The sequence below is a fragment of the Cyprinus carpio genome, chromosome B13, assembly GCF_018340385.1.
Source record: "Cyprinus carpio isolate SPL01 chromosome B13, ASM1834038v1, whole genome shotgun sequence".
Lineage (NCBI taxonomy): Eukaryota > Metazoa > Chordata > Actinopteri > Cypriniformes > Cyprinidae > Cyprinus > Cyprinus carpio.
In genome coordinates, this window is record NC_056609.1 from 4,962,064 (window position 1) to 4,982,054 (window position 19,991).

A 19,991-nucleotide genomic window follows, 5' to 3' on the forward strand; every position below is an offset into this window, starting at 1 on the left:
TGCCTTTATGTATTAAAGATGTTTGATCTAAAATCTAAGAAAATTATCCTTGTTGCTATACCTTATTGTCTTTGCACTAAATCGCTTATTCCTGTCTTTGAACTAACATATCTTTACCAATACCTTTTACTGCTTTTTAATCTGCCTTCATGTAGTTGTCTATACATTGGGCATGTTTGGAAGCTATAATTTCTGGTTATTAAAGGTTTTAAGTTTATATGTATTAAGATCAATAAAAACACTTTTTGGAATTGTATGAATTTTTTAAAAGCATTCATGCTTCAAGCTACGTTTGGCACTGATAGCTTCCAGTGTGCATCTTTATATTTCTTTTGATCTAGTTTAAATACAGGTGGGATATGCTTTGTGTGAACACATTTCACTTTGTCTCTCATGGTCTGGTCTTATTTACCCTTCTCTCCTTGCCTTGTTTATCAAGTGCTCTAATTGTTTTGGGTGAGTGTAAAAGCAGCACTCTGTTTGCCTGTATTACCTGTATTTGCGAAGGTAATAGATATTCAGGCCTTTTCACTCTCAGGTGTATACAAGCGAAAGACAACAGATGGACGCAGCTGTTTATAACAGCACACTGCCATGACTTGATCCCCAGGTGATTTAACAAGTGAAGGCAAGGCCAAGCCTATTATAGAAAACGCAGTATTACATTGACATAGCAAAATGATGTGTAAATTTCATTTCTTTTCTGCCCTATTCCATTGTACTCCTTGTCTTTTTGTGTTTTACAACTGTCCTCTTTTTCTCTCTCAATTTCTTCCCCTCTGTGGCTGTGTATTTCAAGCATTTACAATCAAAGCTAAGGCTACATTCATAAGTTTGTGTGCCCATATAATCTTAGCATTAGTGGTAAACAGATTTGGCTTGATGTCTGCAATGGTGGGCTCAGAGAGACTATTCTACTCAAGCAAGCAAGTACAAAAAATAACGACACCAATTTTCTGTATTTTATGTTATACCACATTATTTTCTTAAAAGGTAGAACCATGAATAAAGACTGTAAGATTACCTATTAAGATGTATTATAACTATGGCTACAGATATGAAAAACAGAATTCATTAGAAAATGTATAATAATGTAGTGTATACATAGGGCTTAAACTAAACATGTTAGCTAAGAATATCCTAATTAAATATATACAGTGAGTTGTTGTAATAAAATAATAATATGAAATCTTCAGTTTGTGAAAGATGAGTGATGCAAACATGAAAAGGTTTGTCAACACTGTTAAAGCCTGTGTGATAAAAGTTTAACCATGAGGGGTAAGACAACTACTTCGGTGAAATGTCTCGTTAATGTCTATGCCTAAGTTCCTAATGATGATTTAGTGTGGTCCTGACACTGTGGTTCGGGAAACACATCATTAGACTTTAAAACATCTGGATTGAGGTGTTGAGTGTCGGTGGGAATGGGGACTGATGCACCATGATGAATATCAGATGTGTTGAAGTAGACAAGAGCATGTCCTCTTATCAGAGGCTTTCCTCGTGCTGGCTATTCATCTTCCACAATGTTTTAAAGATAAATGAGAGAACTGATATCAGAGATGCTGAATGTTGCTCAATAACACTTTATTTTTAGCTTTTGCCCTGAAATTGAATTAGATTAGCACATTACACAAGAGTATTGCTTGTCATCTATTACAAGCTTTTAATTATTCAAATTTTGTTTTTTGTTTTTTCCTTTTTTTTTTTTTTTTTTTTTTTGCACTGAGGTCTGAAACTAACTACATATCTTCAGAACAATGGCTGCCTATATCTCACATGATCAAGGCAAAATTAATTCTTCATAATTTGAAACCTACCAGGTAATAAAGCATATGACAATAATACCAAATGACAACAATTTTGAAATAATAATGATAATAATAATGATAAAACCTTTGGGATGCTCTGGTCAACTATCATTATCCATGTACAAATCATTATCTCCACTTTTCACAATCCTGTCAATACCATGTGAATAAAATCAAGTTCCACACTACTTTTTCTTTTCCATCCAATATAAATAATATATCAGAGCAAAAACAATCCCTTCTTGCAGACCTTAACTGTGGCATGATAGAAAGCAAAATGGTATGTATTAAATATATTTAAAATATTAAAGGGGTCATATGACATTGCTAAAAAGAATATTATTTTGTGTATTTGGTGTAATGAAATGTGTTTATGCAGTTTAAGGTTAAAAAAAAAAACATTATTTTCCACATACTGTACATTATGTTTTCTCCTCTATGCCCCGCCTTCTGAAACGCATTGATTTTCAAAAGGCTCATCTCTCTGAAAAGCGAGGTGTGCTTTGATTGGCCAGCTATCCAGCGCGTTGTGATTGGCCGAATGCCTAAAGCGTGAGACGGAAATGTTACACCTCTTAACATATTGTGAAGCCTTGTCCAGCAGGAGCGACGAGACATAAACATAAAACCCATCATTAAAGTGACATAAACATGATTTCTAGTCGTGTTTTCTTTTGGAACGCAAAAACAAAGTAGTTTCGCTTTCTCAACGGAACAAATTCACACACCGCAGCCTTGAGTGAGCAGAGGCCGGAGGCCTAGAGTGAGCCGCGGACTAGAGTGAACCGCGGCCGTCTTGAATGAGCAGAGGCAGTCGACTTGAGAACGGTGTGGCCAGCGGATTCTTAGAAGGACCGTCCCTTGGTCTTGCAGGAACCACATGTGATGACCCCCGACTGGACTCCGCTTCTTCCACGGTGAAAGCCGATTCGGCGATCCACAGTGCAAAGTTAATTTATTTCCTTCCAAAGTTTTAATTTATTTCAGTGACCAGCACGGATCAGCCCCAGGCATGACGAAGCGGATATCGTCCTCTTTTGGAAGGCCAAACAAAGTAGTTTCTCTTTCACAGTGAAACACACAGCGGCAACAACAATACTACAACGAGAATAAAAGGTACGCCTTCTTTCTTTGCGTGAACATCTGGGCGGCGTTATGCAAATATTCCCACATACTGACGTAGAGATGTGGGGGCGTGTTAGAACGAGCCGTTCCAGGGGTGCATGGACGAGTCTCAAATTTTATAAAGAATATCTCTTTGGATTTGAGACTTTAGTCTTTGCAACTTCACAGATCTTCTTTATTCACAAAGAGCTTGTAACACTCCAAAAAGAAAGGAAAATTTGAAATCGCATCATATGACCCCTTTAAATATTTTATAAGGATATTCAAAATTCACAGTGAAAGATTTACCTACAATGGCCAAAGTATCATAAATATCACTGCCACTTAACCCCTTCTCATGCATGGAGAAATAAATGACATACCCAAAAGATCAAGTATGAGTCTGATGTTTGAAAGTGAAACAATAATAATCTGAGGCCGTTGGCAATCATTGTGTCTTAACAGGTTAAATAATAACAGATGACAACATCAGGGACTTTGACTGATGGGCCTCAAAAGTTGGTTTACCAGCAGCTTGGTGTATTCTCCTAAAAGAAAAAAAAACAAACAAACATGAAATCGTTGTTTAAACATTGGTCAAACTTTATTTTAAGGTCCAGTTCTCGCTATTAACAAACCATTAAATAAGACTTTTGCCTCAATAAACTCCTAATTTGCTGCGTATTGATAGTTAGTTGGGTAGTTTCATGAGGGATGTAGACTATGGTCATGCAGAATATGTGCTTTATAAGCACTAATAAACAGTTAATTTGTTAATAATAGGCATGCTAATAAGCAAATAGTTAATCATGAGAATTGGTCCCTATACTAAAGTGTTGCCACATAATTTAGTATGCATTACAATAATGACAACTTACCAAAGTCTGTGCAAAACCAGACTGACCACAAACAATACCACCACCATTAATGCAGAGATGTATATCAGTATGTAAAACAGTTGATCTGGTGTGAACAAACACAATACATTAGTAATACATCAGCAATAATGTAATGAAAGTGGAAAAGTGAATCAACTCACCACTCAACCACTGCTGCTTCACACTCGATTCATTGGTTGGTCGTTGCCCATTGCTTGAATCATCGAATTGTCCAGGTTGGACAATTTCACCACTTAACAACTGCTGTTCAGTGCTTGTTTTACTGGTTGGTTGTTGCCCAGTGTTGAATTCATGGGATTCTTCATGTCGGAAATTTTCTTTGGTCCCTGCGAGTACTATTTGAATGGTTAAATCAGAATACATCAATCAGAATGAGACTATGCCAGCAGTACTTGCAAATGCACAGTAGATAAATGAGCCAACAATCTCTGAAAGTACTTACTGAAGAGGGACTTGTCCTGGAAAATGTGTTTTAGCTCATTGCAATTATACTGATCATGATGATGTAATCCATCACAAGTGCATGGATGATGAAGTATTGAGCCCATTGTTTCCACAAATGCCACCCTGCATTGGACGTCGTGCCCAAGAAAGAAGTCGGGGTCCAGATGACTTAGCCATTCACTGGTCGTTTCATGCGCAGATTCCTTTTCCCCAAAACATTTGGAGAGGTAACTGCTAAATATCTGCCTGTGAAAAGTAAAGAGTTGGCTATTTAGCTTTAGTAATTTAGCTGATTTGTGGCGGATTTGTGTGAATTTGTACCTTCTCATTCATACATTCTGACCAATTGACTACTTTTTTGGTAGACTACTTAAATTTACTAGTGTAGTGCTTATCACAACAGTGACTGTTCCAATGCAGCAGTGAAAGCAAGATGCATATTAACATATTAAGTCATATTAATGTCTGATTCTGTTTTATTCGATCCCTAAAATTGCCTAAACAACTACCTTACTGACTATTAATCAGCAGCAATTTAAGTATTTATTGAGGCATAAGTTGTAGTTAACAGTTGAAAATGTACGCACAAATGCAGCCCAATAAAACCCTGACCTATAACTGGTTGATAGAAATGATGATCTATAAACATTTCCTGTTGTAAAACATTTTGTCAATGCTTTGCCTTCAATGTTGAGGGCTAACCTGCACAATGTATCTTCAGAGCAGCTGTCCAGTGCCTCCAGGCAGGTCCAGGGTGTCTGCGACTGCTCACTTGTACAGGATCCAGAGTGTAGAGAGGCTTTCATCTGCTGGCATTCCTGGTCTTCTCTATCACAGTCACAGAACACCAGTTTCTCAGCCACATTGTGAGGAAGAGCTGAGTAGAACTGCCTCAATGCCTCTCTGCACTGACTTGGGTTGCATTGGTAGGCATTGCATTCCTGGACAAATGGCACCATTCGGCTGTTACAGGATTTATCCCCAAGACAAGCCACTACTTCTTCAAGACAGGATTGGTTGGTGCGGTGTACTGGATTGAGGGAATGAGAGTGTACAATGAGGAAAACACAGCATGTATGCAGTTATGAGTTTCCAAAAGGCTTTGGTGCACAATGTACAGACCAAGGACATACCATGTTCTTTGTGATCGCTAGCTTGCCATTCTGCCTCAAGTTGCTTGTTTTTTGGAGCTGGAAAACAATAAAGTAATAGTAATAATAGTAATAAAAGTAATAGTTTAATTCTGTTTGGCATTTACGTTGCCTCATGTCTTTGCAAACTTGTATGTAAGTCCTTATGCACTGATAATCTTTCCTTTTGCCAAAACTCAGGATCAGAAACTCAGGGGTGGGGGCAAAAATCAGGACCGTCTCAGGACTATTTTGCAATGTGCCACAGTTATGAAAAACGTAGTTTGACTCGTGACATGCAATCAGTTACTACATACACAAACCACATTAGTAAACATAAGCCAAACAAATTAAAAATCCCATTTGCAATAGTACTCTTAAAGTGGAAGACTATGTCATCGAAATTGCATAGCATAACTGCTCAATGTGGACAAAAAGGCATTAAGAAATTATAAAAATTAACAGTATCAGTTTCACCAAAAGTGTAAATTCTGTGAAGTAAAAAAAAAAAAATTATCATGTAATTCCAAAAAAATCCAACTTTGGTTAAACTTTGAAACATAAATTAAAATATCTGTTATGAAATCTGCAAGGTTTCTGTCACCCAAAAATAGTAGATCCAAATGGCATCCTAAAATGAATATGAATCCAAATGAATCTGCCAGTTTAATCCAAGTCTTGTGAAGAGATGGTACAATTTGATCACTTTATGTGATGAACAGATTTAATTTAGGCTTTCAATTAGATTTCAGCAAAGATCGACACACATACACACACACACACACACACACACATAGAGCACATCACATCTGGTAAACATGGAAGTTCAAACATGGTTGCGTGAAGAACCAAAGAGGTTTATTCAAGCATGTAACACACCAGCTTCCATGTCTGCCATATGTGATGCCCTGTATGTATGTATATTAATATGTAAATGAAAGTCTAAATTACATCTGTCAATCATATAAAGTGAATGTTACTCTTTATTACTTTTACTTTTTTTTTTTTTTTGAATCTTCTGTGTTGTGGTTGAATGTCTTTTCAGTGGAGGGACAGAAACTTCTTGGGTTTCAGTAAAAGGTTCAGTTTTGAAGATTATCTGAAGTCTTATAGGTTTGGAACATCATTAGGTTGAGTAAAAGATGTCAGAATTTTCCTGTTTTTGGGTGAACTATCCCTTTTAAGTATGTTACTGTACGTGCAATTTTTGTTTAATTTACAAGCAAACTGAGGGCCGAATCAAAAGTGGTAACTGACAGCATGTCATAGATATAGAACCTAGCTTGTTTTTCATATTTGCATTATTGATATTGCGGTATTGAATGTGTGTGGCATACCCCAGTGATGCTGGCACTGAGAGTACAGCTGCTGTAGAGTGCTGCATGGATCCGGTCCAGAACACACACACTGTCCCAATGCAGACGAGCGGCTGAACATCATCTGAAGAGTGGTGTTACAGACCTTTGCTTCAGTCATGTGACAGCTTCCATCTTTCCTCAGAGATGAAAAGAGATAGCAGAACAGCAGCTTTTACTAGAGGCACTTTCAGCATCACTGCTTTGACATGAGCTTACGCGAACTCTATTCATCTGCATCTCAATGTGTGCATGAATTTTTAATGGCTGAGGTTAATGGCTATTGTATGTGATTGTTTATATAGCATTTAATCCTTTAATTGGTCCTTAAATTGATCCATAAGGTGTCTACAATTGTCTTTGAGTTTTAAAGTGCACTATGGTTTTCCAAAACGTTATTATGGTCACATGTTAAAATATATCAACACGACAGCCAATATCATATGTGAATATGGACTGATGATCCCATATATTGTTTTCTCGTTTGCTTCCCTGAGGCCAGAGTGCGCTTCTCTCTCTCCCTCTCTGTCTCTCTCTCCCCCACTTTCTTGCATTCAGGCACTACCAACAAACAACTTCAATGTCCCCTCAAGCAAGACCTTTCTACTTCCCTGAATGAACATACGGCCTCAGTCTGAGTCGGGCAGTTTGCTCAAGGCTATTGCACTTAAATCCAATTACTGCCAACACACTGATGAGACATTTCACAAGGTAGAGGAGACAGGTATTGTTGACAGTGTTTTCTTTGTTAAATATCTTTGTCAAAATGAACAGTAACATAAACCGACTCAGCTGAAATGGCAGCATGATGAATTTAAAGTGGGAAAAGTCATGCACAGTTGGGCTGTTTTATGTGTGTTTGTCTGTGCGTATAGAAATAATGTGCTATAAATTATTCATTATTCTTATATTACATGCCACGCGGCACCCAAAACCTTTAAACCAGTGTGCAAACCGCCCCCACTCACACTCTTTTGTGACAAATTGAAAAGTTGTCTTCACCTTGAAAGGTTTTAATTTTTAATGCCTTGACAGAGTCAACTCGTCTGGATCAAAATGGCAAACATTCACTTTTACATTTTTTTGTGAGAGCAGTTATTAACCCAACGTGACCAGCCAGCCTCGGTCATAATCCCGTTAAACAAAAAAGAATTGGTTGCATTATGGATGGCATCCGGTTTGCTTCATAGAAGTTTAAAAATAAGAATTCTGTACCTTTAAAATTGCAGATATTTCGGAGAACAGCCTGTTCACTTCTGCAGAAGTGTGGAGAAACACAAGCATCCATTTGCGAAATGCAGTCTGTAGTTCTTGATGTGTCAACGTAAACTAGCTGGTACAGCAAATGAGACGCTGGAAGGGAAAATAATATTTGTAATGGGCTCGTCCTGACATCGGCTTAATGCAATGAGAAATGACTTTCTATCTGTTCAGCATGGATGAACATAATATTTAATACATAGTCTCACACATTTCAAAGACAATAGGGTCTAAAAGTTTTGTAAATTATTATTTTCTAATGTAATCTACATTTTTCCCATTACAAGTTATAAGCATAAGAAACCTGTGTGAAAACCTGACATGAATTTTCAGAAAGTCCTGTACTGTACGTGATGTTTCCCATTTTTGCTTTAATGACAGCAGCACTTGAGCAGGTAGGACAAAACCTCATGATCCAAATCACGCATTATGATCATGAGAATGTTTTAAAGCGCATCTTTAGCTTTGGTGGAAGAAGGGTAAGCTCACCTTTGTACAAAGGAATTACAGCCAGTCTCACAAATTTTACATCATAGTCTCAACTTTTTTAATTCCCCAGATTTGGAAACTTTCTTTTCAAAAGTACATTGTATTGCACGTTATTGCACTTGCGCCTTAATAAGAACAGATCAATTTGATTTCACTTTATTTTAGACCACTTCAGTCCAAGAGCAATAGAAAGACTTGGCAAATGTTCAGGTACAAATGAAAAATCTATTTCAATAACTCCATGAGAAGAACTTCCAACATCAATGAAGCATTGAACTGCTAAAAGCTAAATAATCCTTAAAATAGATCCTCTACTCACCAATAAGAAATGCTGCTCTCATGGCCTTCATGTGGTGTGACGGTGTTGGTGGAGTATCGGTGTTAAGCACCTGTGTGAGTGAACAGCTCCGCTTCAGCTAGCTCTATTCACCCCAGCGTGACGTCACGTTGCTGATTAGTTCTCCCCCTCAGGTGCGTCGCTCCGCTGTGAATGTCACTCACCTGCACAGCTCACTGTTGCACAATATAATTGGGGACATTTCTCGGGTCAGTTGATATCCCAGCCATCTGTAGCTGTGTCGTTGATGTAGGCGAATATTAAAAAAAATGTTGAATTGTTTTATGATATATAAAATAAATCATTAACTATTACTGTAGTTAAAACTAAACAGATACCACTAACCTTAGTTACAAGCATACTGTAGGTCAAAAGTCCTGACTGTTGTCTGCCCTAGTAAAAGAGTAAGATATTTTAATATCAGCCTTTAAATGCAATATATTTAAAGTGTACCTTGCAATGGTTCCACTTTAGCACAATCAAATATACTTCAGAATATTTTTAGTTAGACCTTATTCCACACAATTCAAGTGCATTAAGCACAAAATTATCAAAATCAACCAATTTAGCAGACTTTAAGCATACCAGTACTATTGCAGGGTACTTTGAGTGCATTACTTAGCACAAAATAAATCTATTTCTACATTTACAGTATTTTTCCCTTGACTAGGGTATGTAGTTTAAAATAGTGTTGGACAATAGTTGCACTACACATAGTAAAGCTATGAACAGCAGGATAATGTTGAAACGCACAACAGGGTTTCATTTTCAATTTCATTCTAAGCATAGCCCTCAGACATTTCTTTTTGCATTTTCAGACTTTCATAAAGACATTTGTTTAATAAATGTTTTACACATTAATTTAGCGGACACTAATTCAAAGCAACTTATAAATAAGAAAAGTTATTCGGTATGCAATATATTTCTGCAGAACAGCTTTTTGAGCAGATGACAGGACCTTGGCTCTTTGGAAGTTTTTTTTTTCTTTCTTTTTCAGAATTTGCAGGCTGCTAAAAGAAGTGCTTCTGAAAGAATATAGTGAAGAAAAAAAACTGAGTTACAAAGTAGAATTATATCACTCATTTATTTATAACAATGGCATGAAAAGACATGAAAACCCTGAAAAGAACAGCTCAGACCATCATATATATCCACGCTGGTTCAGAATACTTTATGCACATTAATGCTGACAAAAACATTCACAATTACTTGTGTTTTTATTGTTTATTTATATTTGGATTGCACCTACATAGACAAAAGCAATTCACTTTCTTTTTCTGTGTATTTGCAAACTAAAGTAATTAACAAAAATGATGAATGGCTTTGAAGTGTATTTTTTGAAGGGAAATTGGAATCCATATATACAAACATAATTTCAAACACTTTCAGTGTATTTATGTATAAATGTCATAAGTAGCAGCACACATTTTGAATAAATTACCCAAGACCTCAAAGCAAGCACCTGAGAGATAACAACATCCTAATTAGTTCAATGCCCTGCTGTTCACCTGTCTGTGCTTGTGATGTATACCACACTTGAACAAAGATGCATTATTGTGCCATTGTTCTGTTTTACGGCTCTGTAATCATCTGACGAATAATAGTCACGACAGCCAGCACTCCAGGCTTCCTGACTCAACAAGCAAACACTCAGAGCAAATAATTACTGCTGGACTGTGCAAAACGTCAAAACAACTCCATTAGAAATAAATGCAAACACCCCACAACACAGATGCCTTAGACTGGAAATAAAACAGACTTTTATCTGTAAGCATATATCTATAGAAATTTACACTAAGTGAACAATCAAAATGTTATCCTGATGATTTATTTTATTTTTTATTTTTTTTTTTGAGCACCTGACTAAGACTAAATTAGAGTTTAGTTCTAATTTAAACTGTTCCTGAAAAGATGAAAAAAAGTATTCTTATAGAGAAACATTACAAATCGTTTAAACATGGAGCAATAAATAAATAAATAAATAAATATGTATACAGGATATATACATATATATATATACACACATACACACATAGTATATATATATATATATATATATATATATATATATATATATATATATATATATATATATATATATATATATATATATATATACACACACACACACACACAATATCCATTGTGTTCATAAGTACTTGAAGCAGTTGATGCATGCATTGTGTAAAGTGCGGCCTGTTCTCTGAAGTCTGCACTGCTAGAGGCTTAATTACAAAACTACTGTTTGATTTCAAACAGGCTTCTGCTGGCCCGTCAAACAAAGAGTACCATCCAAAATTCAAATGACTGGCGAGCCAGTATCACTGAGTTCAGCTAGTTAGTATGCTCAAACAAACAGAGCAATGTTTCAGTGGTGCTGCAGTCTTTACACTTCTCAGATAACTCGCAGATTACTTACTTATAGATGTCTCTACATAAGATGTGATAGGAGAAAGTGTTTTAACACCTTTAAAAAGGATTTCTTTTTTGTGCTTCCCTTCTATCGTCATTGGCTTTCAATCCTGAGTTGAAGAATGAATGCAGCCTCACATCAACGATGTGTTTCAGAGCCATGCCATTATCTTCATGCACATCATCTCTGGGGATTGTGGGGTACATCACCTGTTGTGGTGAGCAGAAAAATAACCCTTTGGCCAAAAATCTCAATTCCACTGAAGCGTCATGTGCTCTTACGCTAGACACAATGTCATTTTCAAAAAGTGTTGGTACTTCACAGGGGCTAATAGGTCTATTCAGTCCTTCTATCCGCAAGTCTCACATACGACACGTCTGTGTTCTTCTAGTTGGCGGTGGTGAATGGTTAAGTGGCAGTCTGCAGGATTGACCCAGCAAACCCTTCTCACGATGGAGCTACACAGCCTGGTCAGATATCCTGGAGATGTTGTCAAAGTTGTTTACTTGGGTAGACAGGGATTTGCGGCTATCTGTGCTGGTTCTTGCTCTGACTCTCTCCTGGTGTATCTCATCTGTACCGGAGCAATGACAGATGAACGCTGCTTTGAACTCCTCTCGAAATTTACCTGCAAGGAAATATATTCAGGATTTGATTTTAAAACGTCAAATTAACCTTAAACCTTTTCATAATCCATTTTTAATCCACATTTTTCACAAATAAGTGAGCACATGCTGTGGATTAAACCACGTAAAACGCCATTCCCAAATGAACATCAGTTAGAACACTCACACTTGTGTACACAGTGTAAACTAATGCTACTTAATTAACGTTATTTTATTTACATTCACAACTGATCTAAATGAAGTCTAAAGCATCCTTGACCAGGTAATGAAATACTCAGTTTTATCAAACCTGTGCACAAAGAGAATATTGCAATGCTAATGAAGAAATAATTAGCATGCTGGTTTGGAATGAAAAGGTGCAGGATTTATTGGAGGGCAAACGGCATTTCAAAGCTTTGAAGTTCTCTGTGTGTTTGCAGGCAGTATAGGGAATGAAAGATGCGGTGCCTTAGTGTGACCAGCAGATGGAGGAAATGACATGTAGTGCACTCTGGTCATCTATATGTCTTTCTTATTTGACACACCCAGATCAATTCACACAGCTCTCTGCTAACATGATGATGATTTCTATCTGGTGTGTGAAGACGACACTCAAAATTGCTGTGGGTCTCCAGAACCAGAACTGTGGTGGAACCTCTGATGTAGCGGAAAGGTGTCAAATACTCACCACTGAGGAAATTGTAGATAATTGGATTGGCAGCACTGTTGGCGTATATAAGCCAGTGTGAGAAGGTGAACCAGGCATAGACAGTCTCTCTGTTGTCTGTGTTCTTAAAAGCACCAAATACTCTACAGACAGGTGGACAAAAACATAAAAAAGCAGCCATCAAAAACAGCTTCTAACATTTTTTATAAATAGAGCATTTATTATAGAGCTAGGGCTTTCAGATGCATTTGGACCCTCCTCTGAAAGACCTTAAAAGGAGCGGATTTTTATAGGCATGTTATTACAGCCTTCAATTCAGTCAAATACATACCTTCTGCAAAGCATCTTAAAGTAGTGAGGGGAAAATACTTCTCCATGCTAATATGTTGAATTATTTCAAAAAGCATTACTAGACCAGAATTCATTATAGATATAGATTCTTGGTTTGAACAGAATTCAGAGTACAAAGGGCTGCATAATTAACAGATGTTATCTGAGCAGCCTTAAAGAACATTTTGCCTCACATCACTCATAACAATGTATTACATCACTATAAGAACTACCACCTTTACAATAGTATATTTGATACTTAAATAAAGTTGACATATTTCTGTCAACTTTCACTTTTACTCCACTACATTTCCAAATTAAAATGTATACTTTCAGTCTGATACATTTTCCCGAAGCATATTTGTTACTTACTACAAAATAAAATTGGAAGATCACGGACCGCAAGAAAGCAGGTTTGACAAATCAGTGGTATAGTGTTTGCAAGTTAGACTTCTAAAAACACCTTTGCTCATGTGCAAAAAAGTGCTCACACAACCGCAGAATATTTCTTTTTCCACTCAAGTCGAGGCTGGGGTGTGCGATATCCAGTATATTGTTTGTGATAATATGGTAAGTGTTGTTTTAATGATGTGTGATCTGACATTACAGAGTATATCATGAAAACACACAGAGAGTGCATGCATACACTGCATGATTCAATCTATTAAAACACATTTAGAATCATCAAAATTCAAGGCATTCTAAACTGTAGGTGACAAATATTTTAATTTATATAATTTAATATAGTTAATCTATATCACACGAAGAGTGCTGTTTTTTTTTTCAGATATCAGCATGATAACAAATGTAATATTGATATATTATACAAGTTCAAAGTTAGCGTTAAGTGACTTACATTTTAGACATAATATTGCCTTTTTTTTTACACAATTTTGCCAGTGGAAATAGTTCTAAACAAAGATCACAGCACTGTTTTGCATCTCTGAACAACACAAGGGATGGTGTTATCTTATTGAATGAATTTGCTTTTTGAATGATTTGGTTGAATGAATGATTCAGTGACTGAATCATTAACTCAAATGCTTTGTTCCTGAATGAATCAGTCATTTGAATGAATCGACTAAATCTCAATGACTCATTAAATCATTTCAAATATCAGCATTCAGCATTTTTTGTTTAAAACAAAGCATTATTTATGCATTTGTAGCTGCAGGTTAAATGCATCATGTCCCATCTGAGCTTCATTTAACTGTGTAAATACATCTAAATGCCACTTCAGATGCAGATTATGAGAAAAACACTTTTCATACTGTAGGTGGACAACCAAAATGGGTAGTGCCGCCGCGTGTACCGCCGCCACAGGGCTGCGGCGTTAACTGCAAGTTAGTTGCGTGTTAAAGTTATTCGCGAAACTACCGCCAGGTTGCACAAATGCACGGGTTGCAAACTGAGTGTAATTGCAAAATTTTGGTTTGTAAATGGAGATGAAACGACAAAGTAAAACAACAATAACAGTATAATATAACATTGTAACATACTTAAAAACCATTAGAAAATTTACAGTGAGTTAATTTCAAAACGTGAGATAGTCTTAGGCTACAGTCTACACATCAAAAATTAAAAGAAAGACCTTTACACAAAGGCTCTTACTGCATGGATTAAAAGGTAAATGCTTTCATTTCAATTCGTTCTTGGCAAAAAATATAAAAAAAAAAATAAAAAAAAAAAATTGCATATCCATATGCAGAGCGAAATGAGAAGTGTCCAGCATTTAGAAATAATTATTATTTTCTTTTTTATTATTCTTTTATTTTTGAGTTTTTTGGATTTATTGTTTTATTGTGTGATTGAGTATTGTTTTCTGTTTTGTTGTTTGATCGCACTGGTGCCTCACGTGCACATATATAATTGGAAACAGCACAGCTGTTCAACGTGTTTTGAATTTGTTAGTTTAAAACTAGACATTTCAAGCTTTCTGTAGATATATCTCTCATGTATGTAAGGCACCCCAGTTTTAAGTTATTTCATTATCAGGAAAAAAGGGAAGAAAAAAAAAAAAAGATCGCGAATATTGAAAAAGAATAGTAAAAGAGCACATTTCTTCTAGGTTACAGTATAGGATCCGCATTAAAAATAAATCTTCACAAGTCTACAACCGAGACAGATGCAGTTATAACCTGTAAATTAAAGGCTATTTGACTTTTTAAAATGATTGTTTTAATAAATCTCTTTTACATTAAATTATAAAGATACAAAGCAGCTAAGTTAGATATTATTGTACAAATAATTATAAAATGCTATAGACTGCGAATAAGTTTGCAGTTTCACATTTTGCATATGCATTACAAAGTTAATTATTTTTTTACATGCAATGATACAAAATAAAACCCAAAAAGATTTGTAATGAAGAAAAAAAATATGTAGACAAATAAGAATAAATGTTGTGCGTCGTACTCAGCATCATACTCGCCACGCAAATCTTGCACTCTGATATTTTAAGGAATAGAATACACTCCTGCATTTAAATGCGGCTGCATTTAATTTTTATTGAGCAAGTAAAGAAGGCTCCCTTTTAAAATCACTGAAGTTGTCAATTAATTGAGCTCTTTTTTTACATTTTAGTTTGGCATAAATAATGGGAGCAAAATTATTCAGTGCCGTTTTACTAAAATAATGGAAATAATTTATAAAACAGGCAAAAAAAAAATTTATCAGTGTACAGACAGATACAGTATCTTTTCCCAAAGTAGTTATCTGTCAAAATAAATGACAGGTAACAAATAACAAAGTATGTGCGTGTTTTATTCTGTTCTATTCATTCTAAGAAATGAACATAACTTATTAAGTAGGCTTCTAAGTTTCATCTGTGCATATTAAATATTGTAACAACAGTGTTTTTTCTTTCATTCTCCTTTGACTGCAGCTTTCAAATGTAACACACCAGCGAGTCAAACCTGATGGCTATTTGTGAAAATGTGCTTTGATGCGTTTGTTTGATAACTTGTGGTTAAAGCGCCACTCAGCGGTCAAAAGTTGCAAATGCACTTTGCAGACGCGGCAGTGGCAGCGTTTGCGGCGGTAGAAAGCACACTCTGGTTGGCCACCTACTGTATTTAAGTACAATAAATATCACATACTGTAAAACTTTTACTCAAGTAATATTCTAAACAGTGACTTCAACTTCTATCAAAGTCATTTTCTGTTAAGCTATCTACTTTTACTTAAGTGTGGCTTTCAGGTACTTCATCCACCACTGAATCTACATCCAGTCTAAAATACCTTTTGAATGTGTGCAGAGAGGACCAGCCAGCCAGAACACAAACGTCCTGCAAAGGTGCAGCCTTTTTAATTTTCTTTCATTCCTTTTATTTATAAAGCACTTTACAACTGCACCTGAAGACCACAGTGCTGTACAATCAACACACAGGTACATACAATAGATACAGCACAAACAATCCAAATAAAACACAAATACTAGCCAAACTCCTTCAAAGCTAATGACAAGAATAATTTTTTACCTCAGTTTTAAAAACATTTATGTAATCTCTCTAATCTCAGATGGTAGGCTATTCCAAAGCCTTGGACCTGCAACAGCAAATGCTTGATCCCCTTACATCTTAAAATGAGTTTGTGGGACAGTAAGAAACAACTTATTTGTTGATCCTAAAGACCTACATGGCTGTCTGACAGTAATCAGCTCAGACACATAAGCAGGAACAATTCCATGCACTGCCTTCAACACATACAACAGAACCTTATATTTTATCCTAAAACCCACTGGTAGCCATTTGAGAGAGGACAAGATAGGAGAGATGTGTTGACTTTTCTTAGCACTCACAAGTAGCCTAGCTGCTGCATTCTGAACTAGTTGTAAGCATGAAATAATGGTCTGACAGGACCCCACATACAAAACATTATAATAGTCCAGACGAGATAATATAAAGGCATTAATAACATTTTCTAAATCTTTCATTGACAAAATAGGTTTTAATCGCGCAAGAGACCTAATCAGGAAAAAACAGCTCTTAACCACAGTATTAACCTGCTTGTCGAATTTCAAATCTGGATCAAACACAAATCCTAAATTCCTTATTTGGTCATGATAGTAGGCTGACCAAGGACCTAAATAAGTGGCAATGTCTGAGCATCTTCTGGTGGGGCCAAGAATCATAATATCTGTTTTACTTTGGTTTAAATGAACCAAATTGTAAGCCATCCCGCTTTTCACCACTTCCAGACATGCCAAAAGTAAATTTGAACCACAATGCTCTCCATGTTTCAAAGGGAGATAAAGTTGTGTAGCATCGGCATACAAATGGTAAGACATACTGTATTTCTTAAAAATTGAACCTAGAGGCAGCATGTACAAGGAGAACAATACAGGACCAATAACAGAACCCGAGGAACCCCACAGATAATAGAAGCTGTAGATGAAACAAAGTCACCATACTTCACCGAGAATATTCTATTCACAAGATAAGACTTGAACCACTTTAAAACTGATTGGACTTGAACCATCCCACTGATCCCAACTAAATGTCATAAACGTTTAAGGAGAATCCCATGATCTATTGTATCAAATGCTGCACTCAATACCAATAAAATCAGAGCTGCAGTATTACCTGAATCTCTGATTATACGAAGATCATGTACAACTCTTAACAGGGCAGACTCTGTACTGTGACCCATCCTAAAACCTGACTGAAACTTGTCTAAGACCTCATTCTTCTCTAAAAAGACATCAACTGTGAACAAACTATTTTTTTCTAAAATCTTTGAGATGCATGGTAATTTTGAGATAGGCTGATAATTAGTGGATCTAAGTTGTGAACAACCGCTTGCTTAAGGCCCATTGGAACAACCCCATTATAAAGACTATATTTAATAATGGAAGTAATACTTGGCCCAATGACATCCACTATCTCCTTGAGAAGACGTAAAGGAACCACATCACAACCACCAGAAGTTGGCTTTAAGCAAATAATAATGTCCTTCACTTGTGCCAATGATACCTGCTCAAATAGGTCTAAATGCCTGGCACAAGTCAATGTTACCACAGACTCAACAAATGGTGTAGGAAAACTAGATCTAATCATCTCAATTTTGTCCACAAAAAAATTCTGAAACATTTCACTCGTTTCTAATGAAGGAGTCAAACCAAAACATTGGTTGGGATTAAGAAGTCTAATAATAGTTGAGAAGAGGGCTTTAGGGGCATTACATTTCTGTGCAATGACATTGGAAAAATAATTTTGCCTCACAGATCTTACAGCAGCCTGATAATCTGTAAACTTTTGCCTCAAATTTTGAAGAGAAACCTGTAACTTATCCTTTCTCCATTTCCTTTCGGCCTTCATGCATTCCTGCCTCATCGCGCGAGTATGATTATAAAGCCATGGTGCTGAATTAAACTTAGATTTCCAAACTTTATACGGAGCAACCTCATCCAATATATCCGAACAGATAGAATTAAACAATATTAACAGCTCATCTGGGCCAGCAGCTGGAGAAGTTAACTCAATCAAATTCACAAATGAGGATGAATTATAAATATCAGAAAATTCTGCAGCTGTATAAGGCATCATGCGAGGATAAAAAAATCACACCAGACTGAGGTATAACTTGGTTTTCATTTCATAAAAACATAAAAAAATCACAGGCATATGATCAGAAAACCCATAATTGTATACATCAATGTTGCTAATAGGAAGACCCAGAGACAAGACCAAGTCCAAAATATGGGTTTTGCTCATGGGTTGGACTAGTGACAAACTGTATAACTATACAAGAGTCCACTAATTGTAAAAACTCAGAAACCATAGGCTAATCCGGGCAAAACACACACGAACACTGAAGTCACCAAGTATTAAAATAGTGTTACAAATTGGCACAATATGTGATTAAAAACTCAGAAAACTGCTGTATAAAATCCTTATTATATCTTGGTGGTCTATATATCAGAACACACAAAACAGCCATCATACATCATAAGTTTTTCCTGAAATATTACGTTTCTTTTTTGTCAGAAGTTGTAATTTAATTTTGTTTTATGAAAAACACAAGCAAGTTCACCACCCCGACCAGTAGCTCTACGAGTGATAAAAAAAGGAACAATCATGTGGAGAAAGTTCATTTAAGCCAGGTTTCAGAAATAAACAGAAACTTATCGTTGTCGCTGAACCACAACCCACGAAGATGGCATCCAGGAGGCCGGCGAGATCAGACACAAAAAGGAGTGTCTTTCGAGCCATATATCTCCCAAAGTGAACCGGTGTCTATCCGATGTCCATGACGCTCTCACTTTCACAGCGGTTCCCGCTTATCTGCCATGCTTTCGCCAGCGATTGCTCTGAGTCCACTGGTACCCACAATCTAAACCCATCCAAAGTCCCACGGGCATAGATGGCATGAATCACGGATAAAAACTATTTCCACTCCGAGTGTGATCAGCTATCACTGCACGAATGTGAAGTAATGTTTTGCAATCATAAGTCCAAAGAGAGTGATTAGGGCTGATAAAACATACAAATAAAAACAATAAAACCACACAGAGCGACGGCCAGCCAACACAATACAGTACAAGACGACATCTTGATTTGACAGTCAACACAATACCTTGGCTAAAGCTTATGAGGAAGACCCATCTCTTTAACCTGACGTACAGTACATAACACACTAAAACATTTCTAATATTCAAATCCATTAAAGTATTTTTAGGCTGCATTTATTATGACAACCGGAACTGGGAACACTTCCAGTAACACACAATATACTTGCTACATCGTTAGAAAAATGGCATCTAAGCTAATATTAGTCTGTTTCTTTCTTATTCAGAATCACCGTAGCCACCAGATCCAATCTGTATCCAATTCAGATGCTCACTCCTGTCACCCGGATCCAGTACGTATCCAGCCCAGATGGTGAATCAGCACCTATAGACGACCTCGACAGCTTTTGTCAGCAGAGACCAGGACAGCTAGATGAGCCACAGAGACAGATGAAGTGAAGACCTTCCCACATAGCAAACGGACTTGGCCCAAATGTGGCCTCAAGCTGGCACTGCTGGCCTCCTGTCGGCAATGGCATGTACCCTTTCAGCCAGAGCTGGGCCATGTGTGGCAATGACGGCAGGGCGGGGATCCGGCAAACAATATGAGGGCCGATTGTTGGTGGGAGGAGTGTGGCC

General features: G+C 36.6%; 2 protein-coding genes across 2 annotated transcripts in view; both read right to left on the reverse strand.

Annotated features, from left to right (window-relative positions):
- Positions 1–2,900: 2,900 nt before the first annotated feature.
- On the reverse strand, positions 2,901–9,376 carry gfral (GDNF family receptor alpha like). The gene is made up of 9 exons (XM_042736104.1): positions 8,812–9,376; positions 7,959–8,096; positions 6,726–6,878; positions 5,392–5,448; positions 4,961–5,288; positions 4,257–4,504; positions 3,955–4,149; positions 3,794–3,878; positions 2,901–3,463 (listed from the first exon to the last, which is right to left on the reverse strand). The coding sequence occupies exons 1-9, from the start codon at positions 8,840–8,842 to the stop codon at positions 3,382–3,384; spliced, it is 1,317 nt and encodes a 438-aa protein (XP_042592038.1). The 5' UTR covers positions 8,843–9,376; the 3' UTR covers positions 2,901–3,381.
- A 1,548-nt stretch (positions 9,377–10,924) lies between these two features.
- Positions 10,925–19,991, reverse strand: part of LOC109065540 (orexin receptor type 2-like) — a 39,108-nt gene continuing 30,041 nt past the window's right edge. Inside the window, exons 6-7 of the mRNA XM_042736105.1 lie at positions 12,536–12,657; positions 10,925–11,870 (exon numbers count right to left, since the gene is read on the reverse strand). Of these exons, the coding sequence (XP_042592039.1) occupies positions 11,701–11,870; positions 12,536–12,657 (292 nt within the window). The 3' untranslated portion in view covers positions 10,925–11,700. The remainder of the gene's footprint in view (positions 11,871–12,535; positions 12,658–19,991) is intronic.